Raw genomic sequence first — 22818 nt, 5'->3', positions numbered from 1 at the left:
TCCTGATGAAAATCTTATGATCTGAGCCTGCTTCAAACTAGTGAAAACCCTCCTCTGAAAATGCAGTAATGCAAGTTATGACTCGTGGGGAAGTGATCACATAGAACTCTCAAAGGCACAGGTTTGGATATTTTGAGCAGTATTGAAAGAAATAAAGATAACTGAGACAAAGACAGCAGGTCTCTGTCTCTCCACAATGTTTTGATCTATAAATCCATAATGTTATATAATGTCAAACCATAAGCATAACATCACATCTATCTATTGCATCACACTCAAAATTCTTAACTATCTTACTTGAAACAAACAGTCAAATCTATTGCACAAGAGTTTGTTCTGTTTGAGAAATAAAAATGACACTACTGAATCATGCAAATTCATGTGTTAACTGGGAATTCCAAACATGAATATCATGTAAAACCACATGACCTTTCTATGATATATTATAATATATTTCCACTGATTTGTTCATCTGTTTCTTTTGTTTTTCTGTTCAAGGAAGATTTAAAGTCCTTACAGGTGTGGTTTCCAGTACTGTTTGATTTGCAAGTTATAAAACAGATTCTGGTATACCCCTGTGAAGTGAACCATCTGTAAATTTTCCAGATATGAGCTGAATTTTCCCAAGAATCCATCAAACTCTCTGGCCTGCCCTGTCTTGATTACCCTTTAAAAATACCATGATATTCCAGAAATTCCATGACCAATGGAAATCCTACAGTGATACGTTTTACAGCGTGTGTGTGTGTGCATTTGCGCACATGCACGTGTCTACGGCCCAGAACAAACACACTGACTGGCCAGAGGGCACTGGACTGAGAACCTGCTGATGGTGCACTGAACGCTCACCACAGTGTGTGTGTGTGTGTGTGTGCGCGCGCGCACGCACACATGTCTACCATCAGGCTTATGTTTATAAATACATTTTGCTGTGTAGAGTGGAACTGCAGTGAGCCTTGGCATAGCACAGCATGCTTTTGGGGGCTCAATGTGCACGCGGGAGTGTGTGCGAGTGTGTGTCCTGGCATGGCCCAGTGGTACAGCAGAGCTGTCACTGCTCAGCAAAGCGCTATCAGCCAACATCTCTGACTGATGACTGTTCAATCTGCTAGCTGCTGCTGGAGGCACAAGTGACACCGCACCAAAAAACCTCTCTGAAAATGGACACATGCATGTGCATTTAACAGGGTCTCACCAAACAAGCCACCAATTCTTTAAAGACTGTTCGTGCAATGGAAGTACAGCCAATTTCAAACATTTGGTTTGGCGAAGAAAGCCAAATAAGTTAGAGCTTTAGAGAACTTTGCAGATGTCCATAAAAGGTCAAATATCACTTTCTAGTATAATAAATTCCAAGACAAGACAATACCCGGCTGTCCAAGTTTCTCTTTTACCAAATTACCAAATTCATATACTGAACACATGATGAGACTTGATTCTGATCTTCACAGAGTTGCCTATAGTTCAACACAGAGTAATCCTGTACTGGTCTGTGAATGTGGTGTGGACCTTTTCCCATGCTCCCTCTCCCTCACCAGGGGACTGCGTTTAGAGTCCCAGTTGTGTAGTTTAGACCGCGGAACGCTGTGGGAAGATAATCACACATTGCCAAGAACAATTTCCTGATTCACTCAGCCCAGATTAGTACTAGGTGGATTTCAAGCTGGATTTGTTGGACTTCAGTCATACAGCAAGAGAGAGATCAGGGAGCAACAACAAATAAAGGTTTAACTATATAATGAATGTACTGTTGGGTTCCATCTACTGGGAAAGCAGAGACCTAAGAATTATAAGCATTTAATATGTATCTTTTAATCTGTGAAAAATGTAATTTCTCTGTTTATTTTGTCCTCTTTACTCCCTCGCCAGGGGAGAGGGATATATCTTTAGGGTCTCTCCTTCCCTCCCTTGGAGTGTGTGCGTGTGTGTGAGGAATGTTACCTGGTCGTACTCCAGCGCTCCGGGGTAGAGGGGCCAGCCCAAGAAGAGCTCAGCTATCACACAGCCCAATGACCACATGTCTATGGCCTCACAAAATGGCAGGCCCAAAATAATCTCTGGAGCCCTACAGAGAGAAAAAGAGAGGCAGAAAAGGTTACATCTGGGAGTTGGTCACAATGTATAATCACACAGTTACAGCCCAGGAGGATAGCATGTGTTTGGATAAAATGATTCACAGAACTAGGATCTCTGCAGCTTTTGGTGGATGAAAAAAAAAGGATAAACAGAAAATGTGTCTGGTGAACCAAATGGTGAGATAGTTTAGAGGGTAGTGGAAACCCTGTGTACCATATAAAATCAATATTAGGAGTGAGTCTGGGTTTAAAATAACTACTACTACTAGTCCACATAGTGCTTCCTGCATAGAGAATTGAAGGGAGCTAGCCTCCTTGCACAACTTCTGTCGTCTTTATCAAAACCCCATCATGTCAGCAATGACAAAAGCTATTTCAAAAGTGCTGCGTTGAATTCATCACTGTCAAGTGTTGATCCAACAGCAAGGCATTTCAGGGTGGTACGTGATGAAAAAACATAATGTCGTTGAATGACATGCTAGCTAATTAATGTTGGCCATCAAAAGAATAATTCACAATACAAACAAGTAGAGGAACATTTGTCAGGATCTTCTTTATTTTTAGACTTCTTAAACTGTGTCACCTACAAGAAGTATTTAGTCACATTTTCAGTTGTCATGGTCACAGATCATTGTCTTATTTCATTTTGATTGGTTGCCAAATTTCAAGAGACCAGGTCTTATCTAACATGAGTCTGTGAGGAGGCAGATGCCAGAGACAAAGTACAGGAATCAGAGATAGGGTAGATATATGGACACGGGAGAGTGGCATGGTTGAGACCGTGATGGACAATGAATGATGACTCTCATCCCTGTGAAGTCTTTTGGTTTAGTTTCTGTCTGGGTCTATCCATTGACCTAACTGAACTGAAACTGAAACCAATGCCAAGGAGAGGACCAGAGCGGGCTGGCACTAACCTCACTGCCAGTGCACAAGACGCTGCAGGGAGATGGGTGGAGCAACTGCAAAAAGTGAGTGGAGCTCACTGGAGTTCAGGTAAGACATGCATCCTTTCTTGTAGTTGGCAACCGACGGCATGTTACCTGTTAGCAGCTGGCATAGCCATAAGGCTTAGTGGTACCCAAATACCTAAACAAAGATACACCCCTCCCTTCATGCACCTTCAGAAGTTTGCATGTTGGCTCCACGGGAAGAAATCAACAGTATTTGCATTTATTCATTCATTTATACGGTTGATAAGTTTAAAAACATATATAAAGCAGGATATTTGTGTGATTTAAACAGCTGCCTGCTCAGATTACACTTCACTAAATTCGACATAAACAGAGCGTAAAAAAACACAGGGGGGCTCTGTGAGACTGTGTGGGATTCAGTGTGGATTGATACATTTAATAAAATGGAAGCGTATCTGTTCTGTGACAAAACACTTTCTATGTGAATTGGCCACAGCCTCTCTCTCTCCAGTTCGCCAGCCCTCCCCACCATTCAACGGGTACTGGCGATAGAAGACTGTCATGTCCTCACACAGACAGCTGCTCTGATGACTTCCTGTGTATGAACACGAATGCCCCCTGCTGATTGGCTGGAATAGTGTCGCGTGGCTCCGTCCGAGCCACTTTGTTGGTTTCCCATTTACAGAGCCAGGGCCGTGTATGAACACCAGATTTTTTTTTTTCAGCGCACACACACAGAACAGACAGCTAGCAGACTGTGAGGAGATTTTCGTTGAATTTAACAAAAAGTGTATTAAACAATCTTTCTCCAGAATCACTGCCTCTACCTTTAAATCCCCTAGACCTAACAACAAATCATTTTACCAGTACTACCTGTGTCAATGTTGTCAAATGTGTATGTATGCAATCTCATAAAATCGTGTTGACCATCATTTTCAGTATAATGCAATACAACACCACCATAAACCACAGCCTCTAAAATGACCATGGAGATAAGTCAACATCTTTCTGACACAGTCTCAACAAAAACTGAATATGGTAAGAACTTATTGCAGGGCTGTTTTGTGAGAAATTACATTCTCATCAACAACAGGTTATTCAGAGACCTTAAACTGAACATTACACCCATATGACGTGCATACAGTGTTAATGCAACAAAGAACTAAATCTCTTCCAGTGAATGGACTTTGTCACTTACGCAATTCAAAGGGACTAGTAATCTTGCAGCAGTAGTGTGAGCCCGCTGTATGAAAACAATGGGCTATTAGGCCTGGACACAGCAGCTGAGCAACAGTGCTGCAAATAGCAACCACTGCCGTGACGACCACAGGGGGAAATGACTGTTGCCAAGCAACAACCGGACGCAAGACCATAATGTAACACTTCTACAGGGTGATAAATGGGGCGATCGCTCATCATTATGTGTGTGTATAACTGTGAGCATGCGTGTGTCAATGTGCATGCATGTACGTCTGCGTGTATACAGACAACTGCAGATGTTACACCCATCACTTTCACAGCACAGCCCATACTTTCAGCCCTCCTTAGCCTGAAGGAGGAAATTACACTTTGCCATTTCCTATTGCTCCTTCAAGAGGAAGAAGTAGAGTTATGCAATACCAAAAAGAGCCTTGGGGGAGACTGCCACAAACATTTATAGTTCAAGATCACAGAGCAATCCTGCAAGAGCAAGGACTACGACGTTGATTGTGGTTTTCCTAGTTTTAACTTATTCTTAAGTGATGTAATTAACAGAGGAGGATTTTCATAAAAATAAAGCTGTCAGACAACACAGTAACTGTTTGGACACAAAGCATTTATTCTGACAAACTGCAATTCGTAATGTACGTTCATATTCACTCTGCTCCGACGGTCGAAACGTGCCTGACCTGGGAGCAGTCACACCGCCTCTCTATGCCACCACACACCACCCTGCAATGATGGCTCCCAAAGAGGCCGCTATATCAGTATTTACATTTTAGCTTTGCTTTGTTCTGTATCATATGACTGATGTTTAAGTGTGCCCACATGACCAACACAGCATTTCCTCATGGGTAATTACATCTCCTAAAACTTCTAGTTGTAACAATGTCCACTCAACATCTGAAGAGAATCCACACTTTCAACTCACATGGCCATGCTCTACTGACTGAATACACAATAAGTTATCGTTACAAAATTAGGGAAAACTACACGGACTTCATTGTGTTTTTGTTACACAGCTTTTAGCTCTGCTTAACTCACAGGAAAAGACTACAGACTAACCCTGACCCTAAGTTAGGCTATTGCTCAAGATTACCAAAACCTAAAACTAAAAAATAACGTTTTGCTGCTAAAAAGTGTAGAGAGTTTTAGACATCATCTTTGATAGTAATTAGTAAGTGTTTTGGCTTCATACTGATGTCAACATTGGTCTGTTTCTCTAAGAGATGAGTGTTAACTGGAGGTGACGAGCAGATATTCTCACAGACTGCACAAACACAGGCTCAGGGTATTGCTTACCATTACAGGCCTATGGCAAAAGTAAACAAACATGCACACACACAGTGAGTCGGAAGAATAGGGATTAAAGTGAACACACAAAAATAAACCTAAAGAGGAGTGTGTGTGTTGTTGTTCCCAGCTATACTGCCAGAGTCATAAAAGCAATGGCCCCAGCTTTCCAGAGCCGTAACAGCTCATCACATAACACACGTATAACACACCCGCACACACCCACAGGTGTTTGGCAGCCAGACCAGGTTCCAGAACTAACTAGTCACACTAGAGAGCAGCAGTTGGGACAAGTGCAAACACTGCAGAGTGTATGACAACACACTGCTGCTGTACAGAGAGAACAGAAATACAGTAACTACAAATACATACTTAGACTTCAGGCATGTACTGTATCTGAGTGTGTTTGTTAATCTGAGTGATGTTAAACATGATTTGATGGGAAGGCGAAAAGGACATGTGAACCCTGTGCTTTAACACCTGCAGACAAAACTGATCCATGATGATCAAATGGCAAACACATCCCACTGCATTACTAAGACTTAATGTGTGGAACAGCTGATCACATTACATGAGAGCACATATGCGCAAGGCAAGCCAAGGCAAGGCAAGGCAGTTTATTTATATAGCACATTTCAACGCAATTCAAGGTGCTTTACATAAAACATTAAAAGCATCAAGAAAAAGAAAAACACTATAAAAGTACATTTAAATACAGTTAAAAACAGTCATTAAAGAGCTAAGAGAATAGAAAATAAAAACAAGCTCAAAGTGGATAAGACAGATAAAATACAAGAACAGTCAGTTAGTTAGTTACAGTGCAGTGTTAGAAATGAATAATTATTTGATTTAATAAAAGGCAGCTGCAAACAGAAAAGTCTTCAATCTTGATTTAAAAGAGACAGAGTTGCAGGAGACCCGCAGTTTTCTGGGTTGTTGTTCAGCTACGTGGAGCATAAAAACTGAATGCTGCTTCTCCATGTTTGTTTTGACTCTGGAGACAGAAAGCAGACCTGTCCCAGATGACCTGAGAGGTCTGGATGGTTCATAACGTAGCAGCAGATCAGAAATGTATTTTGGCCCTAAACCATTCAGTTCTTTATAAACCAACAGTAGTATTTTGAAATCAATTCTCTGACAGACAGGAAGCCAGTGTAAAGACCTCAAAGTGATATGATCCACTTTTTTTTGGTCTTAGTGAGGACTTGAGCAGCAGTGCTCTGAATCAGCTGCAGCTGTCTGATCGATTTTCTAGAGAGACCTGTAAAGACACCATTACAATAGTGGAGTCTACTGAAGATAAATATATGGACAAGTTTTTTCCAAATTCCGCTGTGACATCAATCCTTTAATTCTTGATATATTCTTGAGATGACAGTAGGCTGACTTTGTAATTGTTTTAATGGGGATGTTGAAATTCAGGTCTGAGTCCATGACTACACCAAGATTTCTGGCCGATTGAAGCCGAGTGCTGTCTTTTAATCGTTCTTCCTTGGCTCCAAAAACAACTTCAGTTTTATCTTTGTTTAATTGAAGAAAATTCTGACAAATCCAATCACTGATTTGTTCAATGCACTTATTCAAAGCTTGTATTGGACCATAGTCTGCTGGTGATATAGTTATGTAACTCTGTGTGTCGTCTGCAAAATTATGGCAACATATTTTGTTGTTTTCCATAATCTAAGACTGTGGAACCATGTAGATGTTGAACAGAATTGGCCCCATTATGGAGCCTTGGGGAACTCCGCATGTGATTTTTGTCTGCTCAGATGTGTTATCAACTTACAAAGTAGTCCCTGTCCTTTAAGTAGGATTCAAACCAATTTAGTACTGTGCCAGAAAGTCCCACCCAGTTTTCCAGTCAGTCTAGTAATATATTGTCGACTGTGTTGAATACAGCACTGTGATCCAGTAATACTAACACTGAAATTCTACCACTCTCTGTGTTTAAGTGGATGTCACTGAAGACCTTAACAAGAACAGTGCTGTGGCTTGGTTGAAATCCTGACTGGAAGACATCAAAACAGTTATTTGGTGCCAAGTTTGTTGAAAAAACAGCTTTTTCAATGATTTTACGTAAAAACGGGAGGTTTGATATGGGCTTATAATTGTTCATTAGTTAGGTATCTAAATTGTTCTTTTTTAAGAGCAGCTTGATGACAGCAGTTTTCAGGGCCTGCAGGAAGAAACCTGAGAGAAGAAACATGTTGACAATTTGTAGAAGATCTGAGCAATTAGAAACATTTTTGAAAAAGCTTGTTGGCAGAATATCAAGGTAACAGGAGGAGGATTTCAGATGCATAATGTACTCCAGGTTTTTATGGTTGATTGGATAAAATTGTCTCATACTAATTGAATCAGGGTTTCCGCCAGTGTATTGCAAGCCCAGTGGCCCACCGGGCCTAAGCATCAGAGAATTAAAAAAAAAAAAAGTATTTTAAGATGTTTTCTAAACTGTGGCGCAGCTTTTTTAAGGAACAGCTCAATACATAGCAAGTGTGCAGTTGAGAGAGAGAGTGAGTGTGACCGTGAGGCTGAAGCACCTGGAGCAGAGGGTATGAAGTTAGTAGTATAGCTGTGAACACTGCAGTGTGTGTACAGTTTAGGCTATTTGTCAGTGAATAAATGCTACAACTTGTCAAGACCAAAGCCAAGTTCCCATGTCTTGCTTGTTTCTGTCGGAAACAAGTACCTTGACCTAAGGAGACATGAGAGAAGCTGCTCGCTAACAGCTACGTGTGTTTACAGCAGAAAGAAGTAGGGAGGACAGATGTCACACCCCACTACTCTGTGCTGTGACTCTGCTGCTGCAGAAGATCATGGTCTACTTTTCTGAGTTTTGTCAGTGAAGAAGGAGGAGGCAAATCCATTGCAGGCCCTGGTGGATAGAAGTTCAGAGGCTACTGACCCAAGAGAGTGTGTTAGCCTGTCGACAGTAGCAAACAAGACACGTGCATTATTATTGTTTTTAGCGATAATGTCAGAGAAGAAGGACCACCTTGCATTTCTCAGTTCCAAATTATAAATGCGAAGTCTCTCTTTATAGATGTCATAATAAACCTGGTTTGTTTTTCACCACCTGCATTCAGCTTTTTGACACTCTTTTTTTCTATTCTATTCGTGGCATTTCTCCATGGAGATCTTTTCTTACCAGGGACAACCTTCACCTTAGTGTGGTGTTTCCAGTGAAAAACCATTTTGTGATTACCTCTGTTTGAACATTTGTATGTACATAGATTGCACTCTCAAAGAAAACACAGGAAAGATCAGAGAGAGCAGAGCATCAGTCACCACAGCCTTAGCAATGTTCAGACCCTTGGAGATGATTTAGTCCAGAGTGTGCCCCCTGTTGTGTGTGGGCTCCTTCACATGCCGAGTCAGTCCATAGTTATCACGAACACAACACAATTCTTTAGTCCCTCTGTCCTGGGAGTTGTCAACATGGATGTTAAAATCACCAACAATAACTACACAGTCAAAATCAATACTGATTATAGACAGCAGTTCAGCAAAGTCATCAAAAAAGGTTGCACGGTATTTAGGTGGCCTGCAGATATTTAGGAACATAGCTCAAGAAGAGGAATTCAACTAAAGAGCTACATATTCAAAGGAAGCAAAATTTCCATAAGATATCTGCTTGCATTGGAGAGAATCATGAAACAAAATGGCAACTCCACCTCCTTTCTTTTGCACTCTGGCTTCACTCATCAAACTGAAGTTGGGAGGGGTTGACTCGATAAGAACAGCTGTACTGTTATCTTGGTCTAACCAAGTTTCAGTTTGTGCTTGACAATAAATTAATTAAAAATTAAATAATTTTCCTGCCAAAGACCTGACGTCAATAACGCTACTTTAGTGTGTTAAAAGCATTATCTGCCCAAATTTTTGTCACAAGCAAGGAATGGATGCTAAATTTGATAAATTTGCAGAACCAGTTGAATGTTTCCTGTTTCTTAACAGATTCACCATTCTCTTTCTATTACCTATTAAGACAGGAATTGAGGAAGCTACCAGCACACTGGGCCCTGGCATGTCCCAGAAAGAGTCATGAGTGCCATCAGCTTTGCAGACTGGACCCAGCAGATATCAGTTAGAGCTTGCTATATTTTGTACAGAGACAGCTGGACGTGCTACACTATTATCAGGCTGGGGAGACAGAGTGCGATTCTGATTTCATCGTGAAGGGGGTGGGGTGGGTTGGACTGTGTAGCTGTGATGATGATTGTGTCTGGTGGAGGTAGATGCCAAGGGGGTTTAGGGGAAAGAAAATGGGAGCAGGACGAGGGGTAAGTTTGGTCCCAGCAGTGACCGACTCTTTCATCTGCTCAGTGAACTCCCAAGAGGAGGGGAAAGAAGGGGGGTGATTGGAGAGGAGGGTGACCTGGATGAGGTTCGGGGGGTGGGGGGGGGGGAGCTGATTCAGGTGGTGGTTGGTGAGGGGGAGTGGAGACTCCTCTTTGCTCCGATAACTCATGTTTAAAGCTCTCTTCAGGCAGGGACTGAGGTGGCTCTCCTTCAAGGTTTCTATCATGCTGTGTTATGTCTTCCTCCTGTTTTGATTCCTCATCTCTTGACCTTGGCAGAGGAAACAGATGGGTGACGTAGGAAGTAAAATTAGAGGTGAACAATTTTACTCCTGGCTTGTTAAGGCAAAATCCATCTGCCTTAAAAAGATGTCTACGGTCCCAGAAAAAGTTGAAATTGTCAATAAAATGCACTGAATGGATGGTGCAATTGAGAGTCATGTGTCCAGTGCCAACAGTCTGCTTAATCTCCCAACTCCTCTTCTGACTGGTGGTAGAGGGCCAAACCTCAGCAAACACCTCCGAGCTGACTGTGTTCAACAGATTAATAAAGTCTTGTTTCAATACTTAAGACTGTTGTTTCACAATATAATTGATCTATATGTGCACTATGATGGTTTTCACAATTGGATGTGCAGCCACGATATGCAGAATTCTTTGTAATGTCAGAGACCCTATCCTTGGGTATTTTGGGTGTTTTCACTGCATATGCTTTTTACATTTTTTTACAGCACAGTCACCCACAATCAGAGTTTGAGGCCCAGTTGTTAGCTTTCCCTGTAACCTTTTACTTTAAGATTTACTCTCAGTCGCTACCCTGCTGTGTGAAGATGAGGTTATCCAGATCAGACGGAGATCCAGGGTCCTGCAACAGTGAAACAAATCTGTTCTCCACTAGCACACTTGGTTGTTGGAGAGGTTTGTTTCTAATTCTCCCTTTTGCAGCTGTCCACAGCTGTGTCCTACCGAGTATAGGGCTTGAAGACGCGCTCTGCCCGGATGATAATGCAGGCCAACCAGTCCCATCACAAATCTCAGGGTACTGGGCTCTGCCAGTTACTCAACGTCCCATTTTCCCAGGAAATGATTTATTCTTAGGCTTTGCACCAAGAAAGTTCCAGGGAAGACTACCGCTTGTAGATTTATTACCCACTATGAAGCCCTCCTGTTTCTTAGTAGTCTTGTTGGTGCTAATTAGCTGTGTGTTAGTGTGATCTTGTCCATTGTTTTGAGTCCATGTGGTGTTCTTATACAGTCCATTCTCTTCCACATTCACTTCTAACCAGTGAATTTTTATTTCCAGTGCTACAATCTTCTGTAGAAGTTTATGGAAGTCATCTGCAGAGAAGGGGGGCATCTTGCTGCTAATTAGCTTTAGCTAAGTACCACGTTTCCAGTACTGTTGGTAGGCCACACTCATGTAGTACTGTCGAGGTCATAAAAATGTTGAAATATGGAAATAGCCTACTATATCTACAAAAAATTACAGTCCCAGTGATTTATATATATCTAGAGGCCGCTTCTTGTAGTTTCATTCAGAAGAAAAACAAGAATATCAGCAGAAAAATGCAAGCAGAAGCGAGAGCAAGCAGAAAAGCGAAACTGTACTGCAAACTGTAAGAAAGCAGGATCTTTGCTTTCACAGACAGAAAGCAAAGATCCTCCAAAAGACGCCGCTAGAAAAGCAAATAAAAGTGGTATATCATTACTTTCTGTTACATTTTCAAAATGCTTGCATAAAAATGGGAGAGTTAATGGTAATCCTTTCTTGGTAAAAGACGCCAACACAAAGTCTCCATTCATAGGGGTGCTCTTTAGGTCTAATAAACAGATTTCTGATTTTACGGAAAAGAAAACATTTAGCAGAACTATCGGCCAGTATAATACTTCCATGCAAAAAGCAGCTGTGATCCAGGAAAAATGGGTGGAGGACTTGGACACATGGCAGGAGCCACTGAGGGAAGGTGGCAACAAATAAATCAAAAAATTGACTAACAAAAACTATGACACTGGGTTAAGTTTAATTAACAAACATTAAACCGTGTCTCTGAGCAACATCAGTTCATCAGTTTATTTAGATACCACTGGTTGCAACTATCTTCCTGGAGACTGCATCAACACTACATTTATTACTTAAATAAATGTGTGCACACACAGGAAGCAGGAAAGGCAGTGGTATTTCAGAAATAGAAGAAAACACTAGAGCTAAGCAGAGACAAAAAACACACACAGTAGGCTAATTAATTCAGTAGATTAAAAAAGAGCATGCAGGTCAAGAACAGGGAATCTAGCGACATGTTTACACAAACACTGCTTGCTGTGTGTGATAATGTATTATTCACCATGTGCTATATATACTTTCTAGCAGCAGGTATGGATTCCCCAGTCAAGCTGACCATCAGAACAAACTAGAAACAGACAACATAAATCTGCAAACACTGCTACTTGTCTTTTCTACTGTTATACTTCCTTCCAAAATTTAAGGGCAAACCAAAAAGAAGTCCCCAGTTGCATCAAAATCCCTCTTCTTCTAGCATTGTTTGGTGAAACGGTGGAGTGAAACTGACAGTGTGAGCCAGTCAGCAAAACTCAGCTCAACATACGGATGCTTTTCAGAGGGAAGGCCCAAGGCTACTTGTCAGGGCCTATTAAGGATTCAACTTTCCTGTTCCTTCCAAACAGAACTTGGCAAAGACAAACATCTGAATATCTACATCAAATACTTTGACAAATGTGTACAACATGCACTGTAGCAATATGAGTAGATGTCAGGGTAAGACCCCTGCAACAAAGAAATCACACCTAGATATAGGAAGCCCAACATAAACTGCCTAAATATGAGAGCATGCTAAGATGATAGCTGCATTTCCTTCCACCTGATCTGTTTAGCTGAATTATTCACATAGCCCAGTGATCCATTTTCATTGTGGGAGGTAGTTTTACGTCACCAGCCCCCGCAGGACAGAACAGTCACCTCACCAGGCCCTGCTGTGTCATGCTACCATGGCAACAACACATTAGAGCATGACAAGCATTGAATAGCTTCTGCCAGAGCCTTCTATCAACAAGTGTTACGCTTCTAAAATCAGCAAAGTTCATATTACCACCTCACAGTATTTTCAAATTAAGCACAATAAACTATCAAAGTGACTAAGCAAAATCTCAGCCAAAAGGTAGCACCTGTATGGCTGTAGGTGAACAAAAACCTATCTACAATTTGTTTGCCTTCCTTTGGTCTAACAGGACCAATGTAAAATTGACTTAGGCGATGAAACAAAACTGATGAAAAAAACTGTTTAATTTGAAATACTGCTGAATGCATCTTTGTTTTCAGAAGAATTTATACAAGGAAAAAATTTACGAGAATATAAAACAAAACACTAGATTTAAAAAAGCCAATTTGAACCAACCACAGATCCAAAGCAAATTCTGTGTGAACTCAAAACTTTATACGGCTTCTGAAAACATTTAAGTATATTTTCAGTGTGTGACATAGCCTGAAATCTCAACAAAATAACTGCGCTGTATAAAACAAAGCACAGATCCTGTAAAATATACCAGTGGCAACACAAACCAAGCTCCTCATACATGAAAAGGCATGCTACAGGAGTATTAGAGCACAATTATATACGAGCTGGGGCAGTCAACCTGAGGAAATCAAGGTAGTGAGTGAAACCATAAGTTGTTTTATTCACAAGGAAATGAGCCTATTTTGTGTTGAAAACTCCAGGTTTAAGTGAACAATACTGACACAAAAACTATGGTAAAGAGTTCAATTGAGATTTGCATTGAATTGTTTGAGTGGGACATATGCGCACCCCTAATTAGCATTCATACTAATCATTATAATATTCATGACACATGTCCCGTTTATGTTTGTTGTATGCTAAGAGTCAAAGGCTCAATCTGTTGATTGTTGGGCAATGAGTATTTTTTTGTGTTTCTCATCTGATCGTAATTTAAAATATGGGCATGTTTACTATTACATTTACAAACAATATTAATGTAACCAAATCTTTACTAGCACAGGAAAACATTAACAACTTAGATTTTTTTTTTTATATTTTGAAAACTGATCCTTTGCACCAAAACCACATTTCTGGCAATGCCACTACCTATGGTTCTGGAAAATCCAGGGAAAACCCCAGAGCCATAAAAAACCTCCTCCTACCCACTGTGGTGAGGCCTTTTTTACCAGCTTCACTATGGTAACAATACAGTACAGCCATTATGCAATATGAGTACAGGAGATGAGGAGACACTGTGTCCTGCAAACCACTCTCCTGATAACCTGATGCACAAACAAAATGACATACACACTTCTCTGAGACTCACATTGCATAATTATGTAGATTATACAGAAAAACGGTACAGTGCAAACAAAAGAAAAAGTGCAGTGACATTTCTCTGTGTACAAAGAAATGTACCTATCAAAGTTAACATATAGACCTACCAACACACATTGTACAAAGTAAACTTAAAATGCGTATGCATTACCAGCTGTCGTCATGGCTAAACCAACTCCCACACACACAAACACGCAGTGGAAGGGAGGTGGGATGGGAGGCAGATAAAGAGAAAACACAGAGGAATGGAAGTGTTGGTGTACCATTATAAACCAGAATGTTACTGTGTCTGTAATCTTTGAATAACTTTTTTTTAACCCAATGCCCTTCCATTATTTGTCAAAAGGCAAAAAGTGCAAAACAAGAGCAAAACAAAAACGAATGAGAAAAAAAATTGTTGCACAACGGTGGTGGCCACAGCAAAAACATGGCCAGATGTTACAAGATTTGAGGGCAGTACTGCTTTGTGGCTCAAGCAGGTGAAGTTACTAACCTCGACACGCCAATTTTCTCTCCTCAGAGAAGTCCTTTATCACATCTGAATTGAGATGTTGTGAGGCTTGTTAGGGTACATTGTGTAACCTACATGAAATATCCAACCTTGGCAGCTGTTGCATGGACAGGGGCACACATATAAGCACACCCAGACACACACAGGAATGTCTGAATGTTTTTTCCTGGATCTAAATGCGGGTTTTCACATACCACATTCTTCCCTGGCCCTCTGTGTCCTGAGTGACCTCCCTAAAATTCAGTGCCAGCCCTTTTTAACTCAACTATGATATCAGTGTTACCGAAGCTGCTCAAAGACAAAACACACACAAGCACACATGAACACACACTCATACACACTTAACCAGGTCAACTGCAGAGCAAAGCCTTTATGTTACATAACAACTATAGCTCCTCTCTCCCCCTCGTCTCTCAAGAGAGGGGCGCCTTGAAGTGGCTTGCTTTTGCTAAAATAGAGAAGTTGCACAGCTGGTATTTAGGCACTCAGAGGCTCTCCATTTTACATTTTGGTCTACAAGAGTTTCAGAACAGAAAGTCCATACACTTTTGTGTTCCAATTTATACAAGACTAGCAGAAGTTGACATAACTGAGAAAGTGTGGTATTCCTTCCAGGCAATAAAAGCAGGACTGCACAGAGTGGATTAGTGGAAGTGGGTGTGTGCAGTGCATTAGCTGCAGACAAACCCAGTATCTCAACAGTATTTGGATTGCATAATGTTTGAAGAGTTTGCAATAGTTTACCCGACTTACTTGCTGGAACTTGCTAGTAAAAAGTAGGTGAATGAAAATGCTAGCCTGTCCTGTGGTAAGAGAACTTCTGGAACAAACTTTGAAGTAGCAACTCTTACAAGGTCGGACGTCATTAAATGTGTCATCGACCACTCACTTTCATACGACAAGTCCACAATGAGTCATCAACAATTTACAAAAAACATATCAAATGAGAGAATAGGTTCTGATGTTAAACAGATGTTCTACTTTGTACAATTAGTTGGGGGGGGGGGGGTTGTTTTGTTTTTTGTAAATACAGTAGTTTAATGTATCTATGGCATAATGTGAGCTTTAAAGCTTACAGCTTAATTACTTAATTATGTTCTTTTGCACAACGATGTGTCTTGAATCTAAGTCCACAATCCTGGCTGCGTTTCATAAGCACATTCTCACTCTTACCCTAACCTTAGAGACATGCCAAATATTCATGACGCTGTTCCTCATACAAACATCTTAGTTCCTCTGCATGTTATGCAAGAGCAGCAGAGTTTAGGGCGTGACGTGCTGAACACAGATCAGACACATTCATTCAGGCATACATCCAAAAATGCATACGTGCAGGAAAGTGTGAGGGAGCAAGGCAAAGAGACAGACGGCGTTCCCAGTGAGAGTGTGCAGGTTAATTCAAGGCACTTCACATTACATAAGAACAGAGCAGGCATAAACACATGAAGCTGAAGCAAGTCTGTGTTAAGACCTGTGGGAAACACAGAGACGCACACATAAACAAGCATTACCCATGGGACAAAGTTAACTCACTGTGTGGTGGCGTATCATGATGACATATGACATGTCACGACATATCTGATCTTCCTATAAATACTGTACGCTTTCTGAACATTTTGTACCATTTGAAACTGGCTGAGTTTCTTTGAGATGTGGGACTTATTCTTTCTTTCATCTTGTTCTGGTTTCTCTCATGACAAACTTGACTAGTATTAAAATTGCAATATATTTCACTTTCACCTCTTGACCATGACATGGCATAATGTGACTTATTGCTTACCCAAAATGGCTGAAGGAGGGACCAAATCAACTACAAACTGTCAATGCAATGCCAAGTCATCATATGGCCTTAATGTCTGAGCTGTAAAAAATGCCAATGTATTCCAAAATGGCCATTCTTACACAGCTGTCAGTCATCTAAAGCTTCAACCACTGCAGTGCTTTCAATATAAGGGGGTAAAAAATATTCCAAAGCAACATCGGTTTTATTCATTTTTGATCTTGATTAAGATGTTATTATAGATTATCCAGTGATTTGACTGGACGTGAATCTCCTCACCTGTAGTATCTGGACTGCAGGTAAGTGGAGCAGACAGCCTTGGAGACATGGCTGGCTGAGCCAAAGTCAATGACTTTGACTCTGTAGGGCTGCCTGGAGGGGTCCACCAGCATGATGTTCTCGGGCTTCAGGTCAGCATGAATCAAACCAAGAGACTTCAGCTTCTTTAAGGCCGTTGCCACCTTCAAAGTTTAACATAAACAAAACACAACATAAACGTCAGCGTGGTACTCCGTGATTCTCAGCTCAATGTTGGCTTTAGGCGTGCCAGGCATAAACAAAGCATTATGTTTAAAAGATTCTGAGGCCCATACAAGAACCCATGTTCACCAACTTTTATCTTAAATTACAGGCTGTCGAAAATGCTCAATATATAAAACATTGTTGATTCTTTCTGGGTCTCTAAGCCAAATACATGACTTTGTTTTGTGAGCTATAACCGTGTTTGTTTGCAACAGAGGTCACTTTACCTGCAGCAGAATAGGCCTAATGATTTTAAGCGGCAGTGGGCTGAACTTGTTCTGTTTAAGGAAGTCATAGAGGTTTTGCTCCAGCATCTCAAACACCAGGCATGTGTGGCTGCGGTGCTGAAAGCACTCCAGAGCACGCACCACATTGTGCTCATCTGCATTCTCATTGCTCAACCGTGCCAGGATCTCCACCTGGGAGTTAAGAACAAAACATTGAAATAACAGGTTAAGTTCAGTTCATCAAGTTTAAAAAAAACTAGCTGAAAATAGCTAATATTGATTTTTAGTATCTAGGAAGATGAAACACTGTATCTCTTGTAATTAAATAGAAGCACTGTTTCTGTTGTCATGTGCTGGTAAAATACTTCAAAAATATGCCAGTCACAAGCAACAGGGAACCATTTAAGCAGGTTTTTCAATTAATTTACAATTTCAACAAAAACACTGAGAAAAGTACACTTGCTCTATTCACACAACAAAAACACACAAATCCTCACCTCAATCTGTCCCTGGCGTGCATAGGATGGGTGGTTTTTCAGTATTTTGACAGCCACTACTTCATTCGTCCCCCTCTTCCAGCACTTCACCACCTGACCAAAGGTGCCACGACCCAGGAACTCCAAAACCTCGTAGCTGTTCTTCATGGAGCACAGAACCTCGTGCTGAACTAACTGATAGTCACCATCTCCAGATCCAGTTCTGGTTACTGTAGCTCCTGCCGCCGCCTCTGTACTGCCGTTAGGCCTGATTTTGGTCCCATCCACCCCAATGCCATTGCCGGTCACCGGCTCAACCCTGTTGTGTTGAGCAGGCAGTGTTCCTCCGCCCCCTACTCTAACAGTGTCTGTATTGTTCCCGGTGCTGGTTTGCAACATGGCCACAGGGGGAGGAAGTGAAGGTAGAGCAGATACCTCCTCCACTATCTGCATGGTTCTAACGCAGTTGTTCTCCCGTGGTTGTTCTCCACCTTCACCTGTCTTCTTTTCACATATCTGGGTGGCACCTGTGTCTAGAAGGTTAATGTATCCCCCTCTCGTCTGTATTCTTCGGTTTCTGCCCTCTTCCTCCTCTGCTCTGATACAGGTCCTCCTCAGGAGCCCACAGTCCAAGCCACCTCCTCCTCCACCTGATGGAGTTCCACCACTGTCCCTACGAAGCCTCACTTCCTGTGGGCCTCTACTCTGGCAAAGAGACTCCTGGTCCTGGATCCCAGCTGGACCTTCTCCTAGTCTCTCCCAGCTCTCCTCACTCTGTAATCCTGCTGTCTGCAATGCCCACTCCTCCCTTTCTTCAAGCTGTACTCCCCTTTGCAGTCTTCCTGAATCAGCACCGGCTGACGATGGGATAACGTTGTTGGGGTAGGCAATACCGTAGTTGACTCCGATCACATACGTCTTGGGTGGCGGTCGGTGCTGAAAGGCTCTGCTGGTGTTATTACTGTGGTGGGCTTTGCCTGTGTGTCTGCTGGTACCACTGCTGCTGGTTCCTAAGGCACTTGTTTGAGCTGAGTGCAGGTGTGATGGGTAGACCAAGACTTGTGAGGCCATACCTAAAAAGAGGAGAGAAAGAAAACACAAGCCACATGTAGCATTTATTAAAGGATACCTGCGGCAACTTAGAAGAATTAATAAATAGACAATGCACTATTTCACTACACAAAAATTCCATTGAGCAAAATTCTGTCCACAGAGAAGTGAACTGGTCAAAAGCAAAACAGCACCATCGCCATCACCATCTCATGAAACAAGATTGTGGTCTAAATAAAGCAGTCATAAAAGCTGCCAAAGCGAAAACACATCTAAGCCATCATGTCACCCTTACTGGAAAGGGGAACTAGCCCACTGTAACAGGAGATGGGGGAAGCCTGTTGCGATGCTGGCCTGTCCCTGCATGCTACTCTGTAGTTTCACGGAAAGAAGGGCTGCAAACCAAGCAGTACCCCAGGGGAAATTGTACACCATGAAGCATGATGAGTGTTCTGTATCTAAGTGACATTTTACAGATAGACCTATATTGCTGACTGGAATGATGAAATGACTGCTTACTGATCCCATTCATTGATAAACTTTTGGGTCTGGGACGCCACTGAAATATTATTCCACTAACCATATATACAATATTAGTATAGTTATTGTTACTTAATGTGATGACCACCACCAATTTTGATCTGTATTAAAATCAACAGTTATCAAATGCTGCAGAAAATCCAAAGGAGCACACTGACAGCTGTTGTGGCTGCTGTTTGCCGTTCATAGCCTGTGTAATTCTTCAGAGCAACTGATATGAAGTACTGACATTTTATACAGATACGATCAGACATGTTTCATTTGACTCTACCTCCAAATGTTGTGACATCTAAAAGACCAAAAGAGCTGTCATTAAATCTACATCCAGCCTAAAGAAAGAAGTTTCTTGTTTATACTGCAAATCTTGATGTCTGGTTCTGAATTTTATAGCCTACTCTAGACCATTGGCTTATGTCTACTTTCAAAAGTGACCCATATCTGACTGACATCTGTATTTACACTCCAAACAAACAACACGCACACAGTATGTAAATAATTAGGTGGCCTGCGCTGTGAGCATAGAATAGTTATTTTCTTCTATGAACTCCTTCTATGGACAAAATCATCAAGTCTTTAATCATTGGTGAGGCACAACTAGTGTCACACCTTCTCTAAGTGTTGGAGAGACAAAAGAAGGGGAAAAAAGCTGAATTGTAGTGACAACAAAACTCAGACCTGTACTTGAGAACCTAAGTAAATCATAGATAGGGTGTCAAACATTCCTCCCATTGTAACAAGTCATGACACCATGATAACAGGCAGAAAACAGGCAGGTGCCAAGCCTGTCAAGCCACACCGCTTCTAAAGACATAGATTGCTCCTGGGTTTACACTCAGACTTAGGTGATTCCAGTTTTAAAGCGACATCACACAACACAAAGCTGGTTGTCTTAGTTTAGTTCGACCAGAAAGGCCTGCAGGGAGCCAGTGGCCTTTCAGACTACTAACACACAGGCTCAGACAGGCAGAGGGGTGTGCCTCATCATCAAGATGACAATACAACACATTTTGCTTCTCATGACTAGTAGTAGGGCTGTAGAGTTTTATCAGATACACTGCTGATGAAGATTAACAACCTCTGTTCTGACCAAACTTTCCTTTCAACTAGGGAAAAAAATCTGGCTGGGAAAAACGTATGGATTCCACTCTACTTAGAACAATATTACTAAAATGCAAAAGTGAGCCGACTACTACAAACTGGTGAACAAACATATGTACTCTGCTTGTCACAACTTCCAGACAGCAAACTGGAGGTTGTAATTAAAATTTTTCTTAAAACCAACAAGGCTTTCTAGAGAACTAACAATATTCTGCCATTGCAAATATAACATGTTTGAATTGTCAAAAACTATTTATTGTGGACTGCTTCAACTACATTTACAACCCACAACTGCAGGTCTGGTAAATGTTAATAACTTGATGACGCAACTGACAGAAATTACTGGCAATAAAGCAAAGGCCACCACCATATGGCTGATATGGTGCAAATAATTCACCCTGTGTGAGCTTGCCAAGGTGCCATACCCATCAGATCTTTGACGGACACTTGCACAGACACAGCTGTGATACCTCCTGCGCTATCCCCTGACTGCCAAACTAGGTAGCCTGATATCTCACAGGGTGACAAGATCCAAGCCTGAAATGGAGAGCCATGACACCGAGTTGTATGCATGTATCTATGTGTGTGTGTGTGTGTGTGTGTGTGTGTGTGTGTGTGTGTGTGTGTTTGTGGTGAGTTTCACCGTTGTGAAAGAATGCCAGCTGTACACGCAATTTGTTACTGATCAATCTAGGTGACAGTTAACATATGGGAGGGGAGGGGTGGTGTATGGGTTCGCGTGTGTGTGTGTGTGTCTGCGTGTGTTTGTGTGTGTGTGCGTGTGTGTTTGGGGGAAGGGCAACAACAGCCTAGACACCTGTTGAAACTTATATTGTAAGTGACAGGCAGCTAAATAATGGTTGTGTACATCTTCTCAGTGTAACGTTATCGTCTTGGGAAAACACATAGCTAAAGTTCCTCATAATAAAAACACACACAAGTGCATGTTCTTGTTATATTCTTGAATAATTACAATTTGTCGTTAGCACTAGGTTAACTAACTAGCCTTCACAGCTAGCGCTTGTGTGCCAAAGGGAACAAACTGAAGTTGGCTAGCTTTACAGTTAGCAAACAAGCCAGCTATGAGCGAAGTCCTTCCTATCTTACAATACTTAAAATGAGTAACACAAGCTAAAAGCAGTAAACGTGTTTGACAGCCAGTTTTGACAGATAAGCCGACCAACCTTCAGTAAGACCAGTAAATTGTATCACCCAGAGCGTCAAGGAACAGGTTAGCAACGAGGACCCGCACCACAGTCAAATCCTGCAACGATGCTGCTGCCATCTTGTTCCAACGACGAGGAGAGACCGAGCGACTTTTCGCACATTTGAAGCTCAAAATAACGCAAATAACTAGCTATTACGGAAGCCAGCTATGTCCCATGGTTTCGATAGCCGCCTCAGGTGTCACCAAACGTTGCTCTTGTGTCTACTCAGGACGAGGAATCCGTGTTTCTAAACTTTTGCATGTTAATACGCCTCCTCCCCGACAGAGATAGCTGCTGGCTGCTAGCTGTTGCCGCTGGTTCGGTAGCTTGTTGCTTCTCCGCATGTGTGGAATGTTGGGGAGGGGAGAGAGAGGGAGAGAGAGTGAGTGAGAGAGAGAGAGAGAGAGAGAGAGAGCGACGGAGGGAGGGAGGGAGGGAGGAGGAGAGAGAGGGAGGGAGGAGAGAGAGAGAAAGAGGGAGGGGAAAGAGAGGAAGGGGGGGGGCTACAATGTAAAACATTCATTGAAATAGGGAACATTTACTTTAACAAGTTCAACTCTGTAATTTCAGATTTTAAAGAGCTTAATGACCTCTCAAAATTAAAAATATTGTACTTCCAGGAGAATGACACAGGGCACATGTTGCTGCCCAACATGTGTCAACATGCCACAACCTGTGGGACAGTGAATGACCTAGACACAAGCACACACACACACACACACACACACACACACACACACACAGTGTGATGTGATATTCTGAAATGTGAGGAGATGGTTACTGAGTGAATTACTCTGTTCCTACATACAATCCATAACATTACTGTTAACTGGGGATTAATTTCAGTATGGCTACTGTACCCCTTCATCCTTCCCTAAACATAAACCCTTTATCAGCACACACACACACACACACACACACATAGGATATACTGTATATATATAGATAATATATATCAATCTTGATGTGGTGATGTTGTGAATCTTAATGACTTTGGTGATCCTCTGACTTTTCCTCTAGCGCCACCATGAGGCTGACATTTTTTGGTTCCTGCCATGCAGATATTATATTATATTATATTATATTATATTATATTATATTATATTATATTATATTATATTATATTATATTATAAAAAATTTGGTCTCCTGATCTTTCATCTAGCGCCATCATCAGGTCCAAATTTCAGCTCCTCCAATACTTTGGTTTATGACCAAAGACCCGCAAAACTAATGACATTCCCATCAACCTCAGTTGTTCTTTGTATTAAGTGC

At 41.6% G+C, this 22818-nt stretch overlaps 1 protein-coding gene across 2 annotated transcripts in view; it reads right to left on the bottom strand.

The window, feature by feature from the left end:
- LOC122985232 (homeodomain-interacting protein kinase 3-like) overlaps positions 1-21908 on the bottom strand; it is a 39064-nt gene extending 17156 nt beyond the window's left edge. For both annotated transcript variants that reach the window (XM_044355687.1, XM_044355688.1), the window contains exons 1-5: positions 21521-21908; positions 17670-18721; positions 17173-17364; positions 16703-16884; positions 1942-2065 (exon numbers count right to left, since the gene is read on the bottom strand). In XM_044355687.1, coding sequence (XP_044211622.1) covers positions 1942-2065; positions 16703-16884; positions 17173-17364; positions 17670-18719 — 1548 coding nt within the window. In that variant the 5' untranslated portion in view covers positions 18720-18721; positions 21521-21908. The remainder of the gene's footprint in view (positions 1-1941; positions 2066-16702; positions 16885-17172; positions 17365-17669; positions 18722-21520) is intronic.
- Positions 21909-22818: the final 910 nt, after the last annotated feature.

This window comes from Thunnus albacares, chromosome 7, assembly GCF_914725855.1.
Source record: "Thunnus albacares chromosome 7, fThuAlb1.1, whole genome shotgun sequence".
Classification (NCBI taxonomy): domain Eukaryota; kingdom Metazoa; phylum Chordata; class Actinopteri; order Scombriformes; family Scombridae; genus Thunnus; species Thunnus albacares.
Note: the sequence above shows the minus strand (reverse complement) of the source record. Positions and strands in the feature narration are given on the sequence as shown.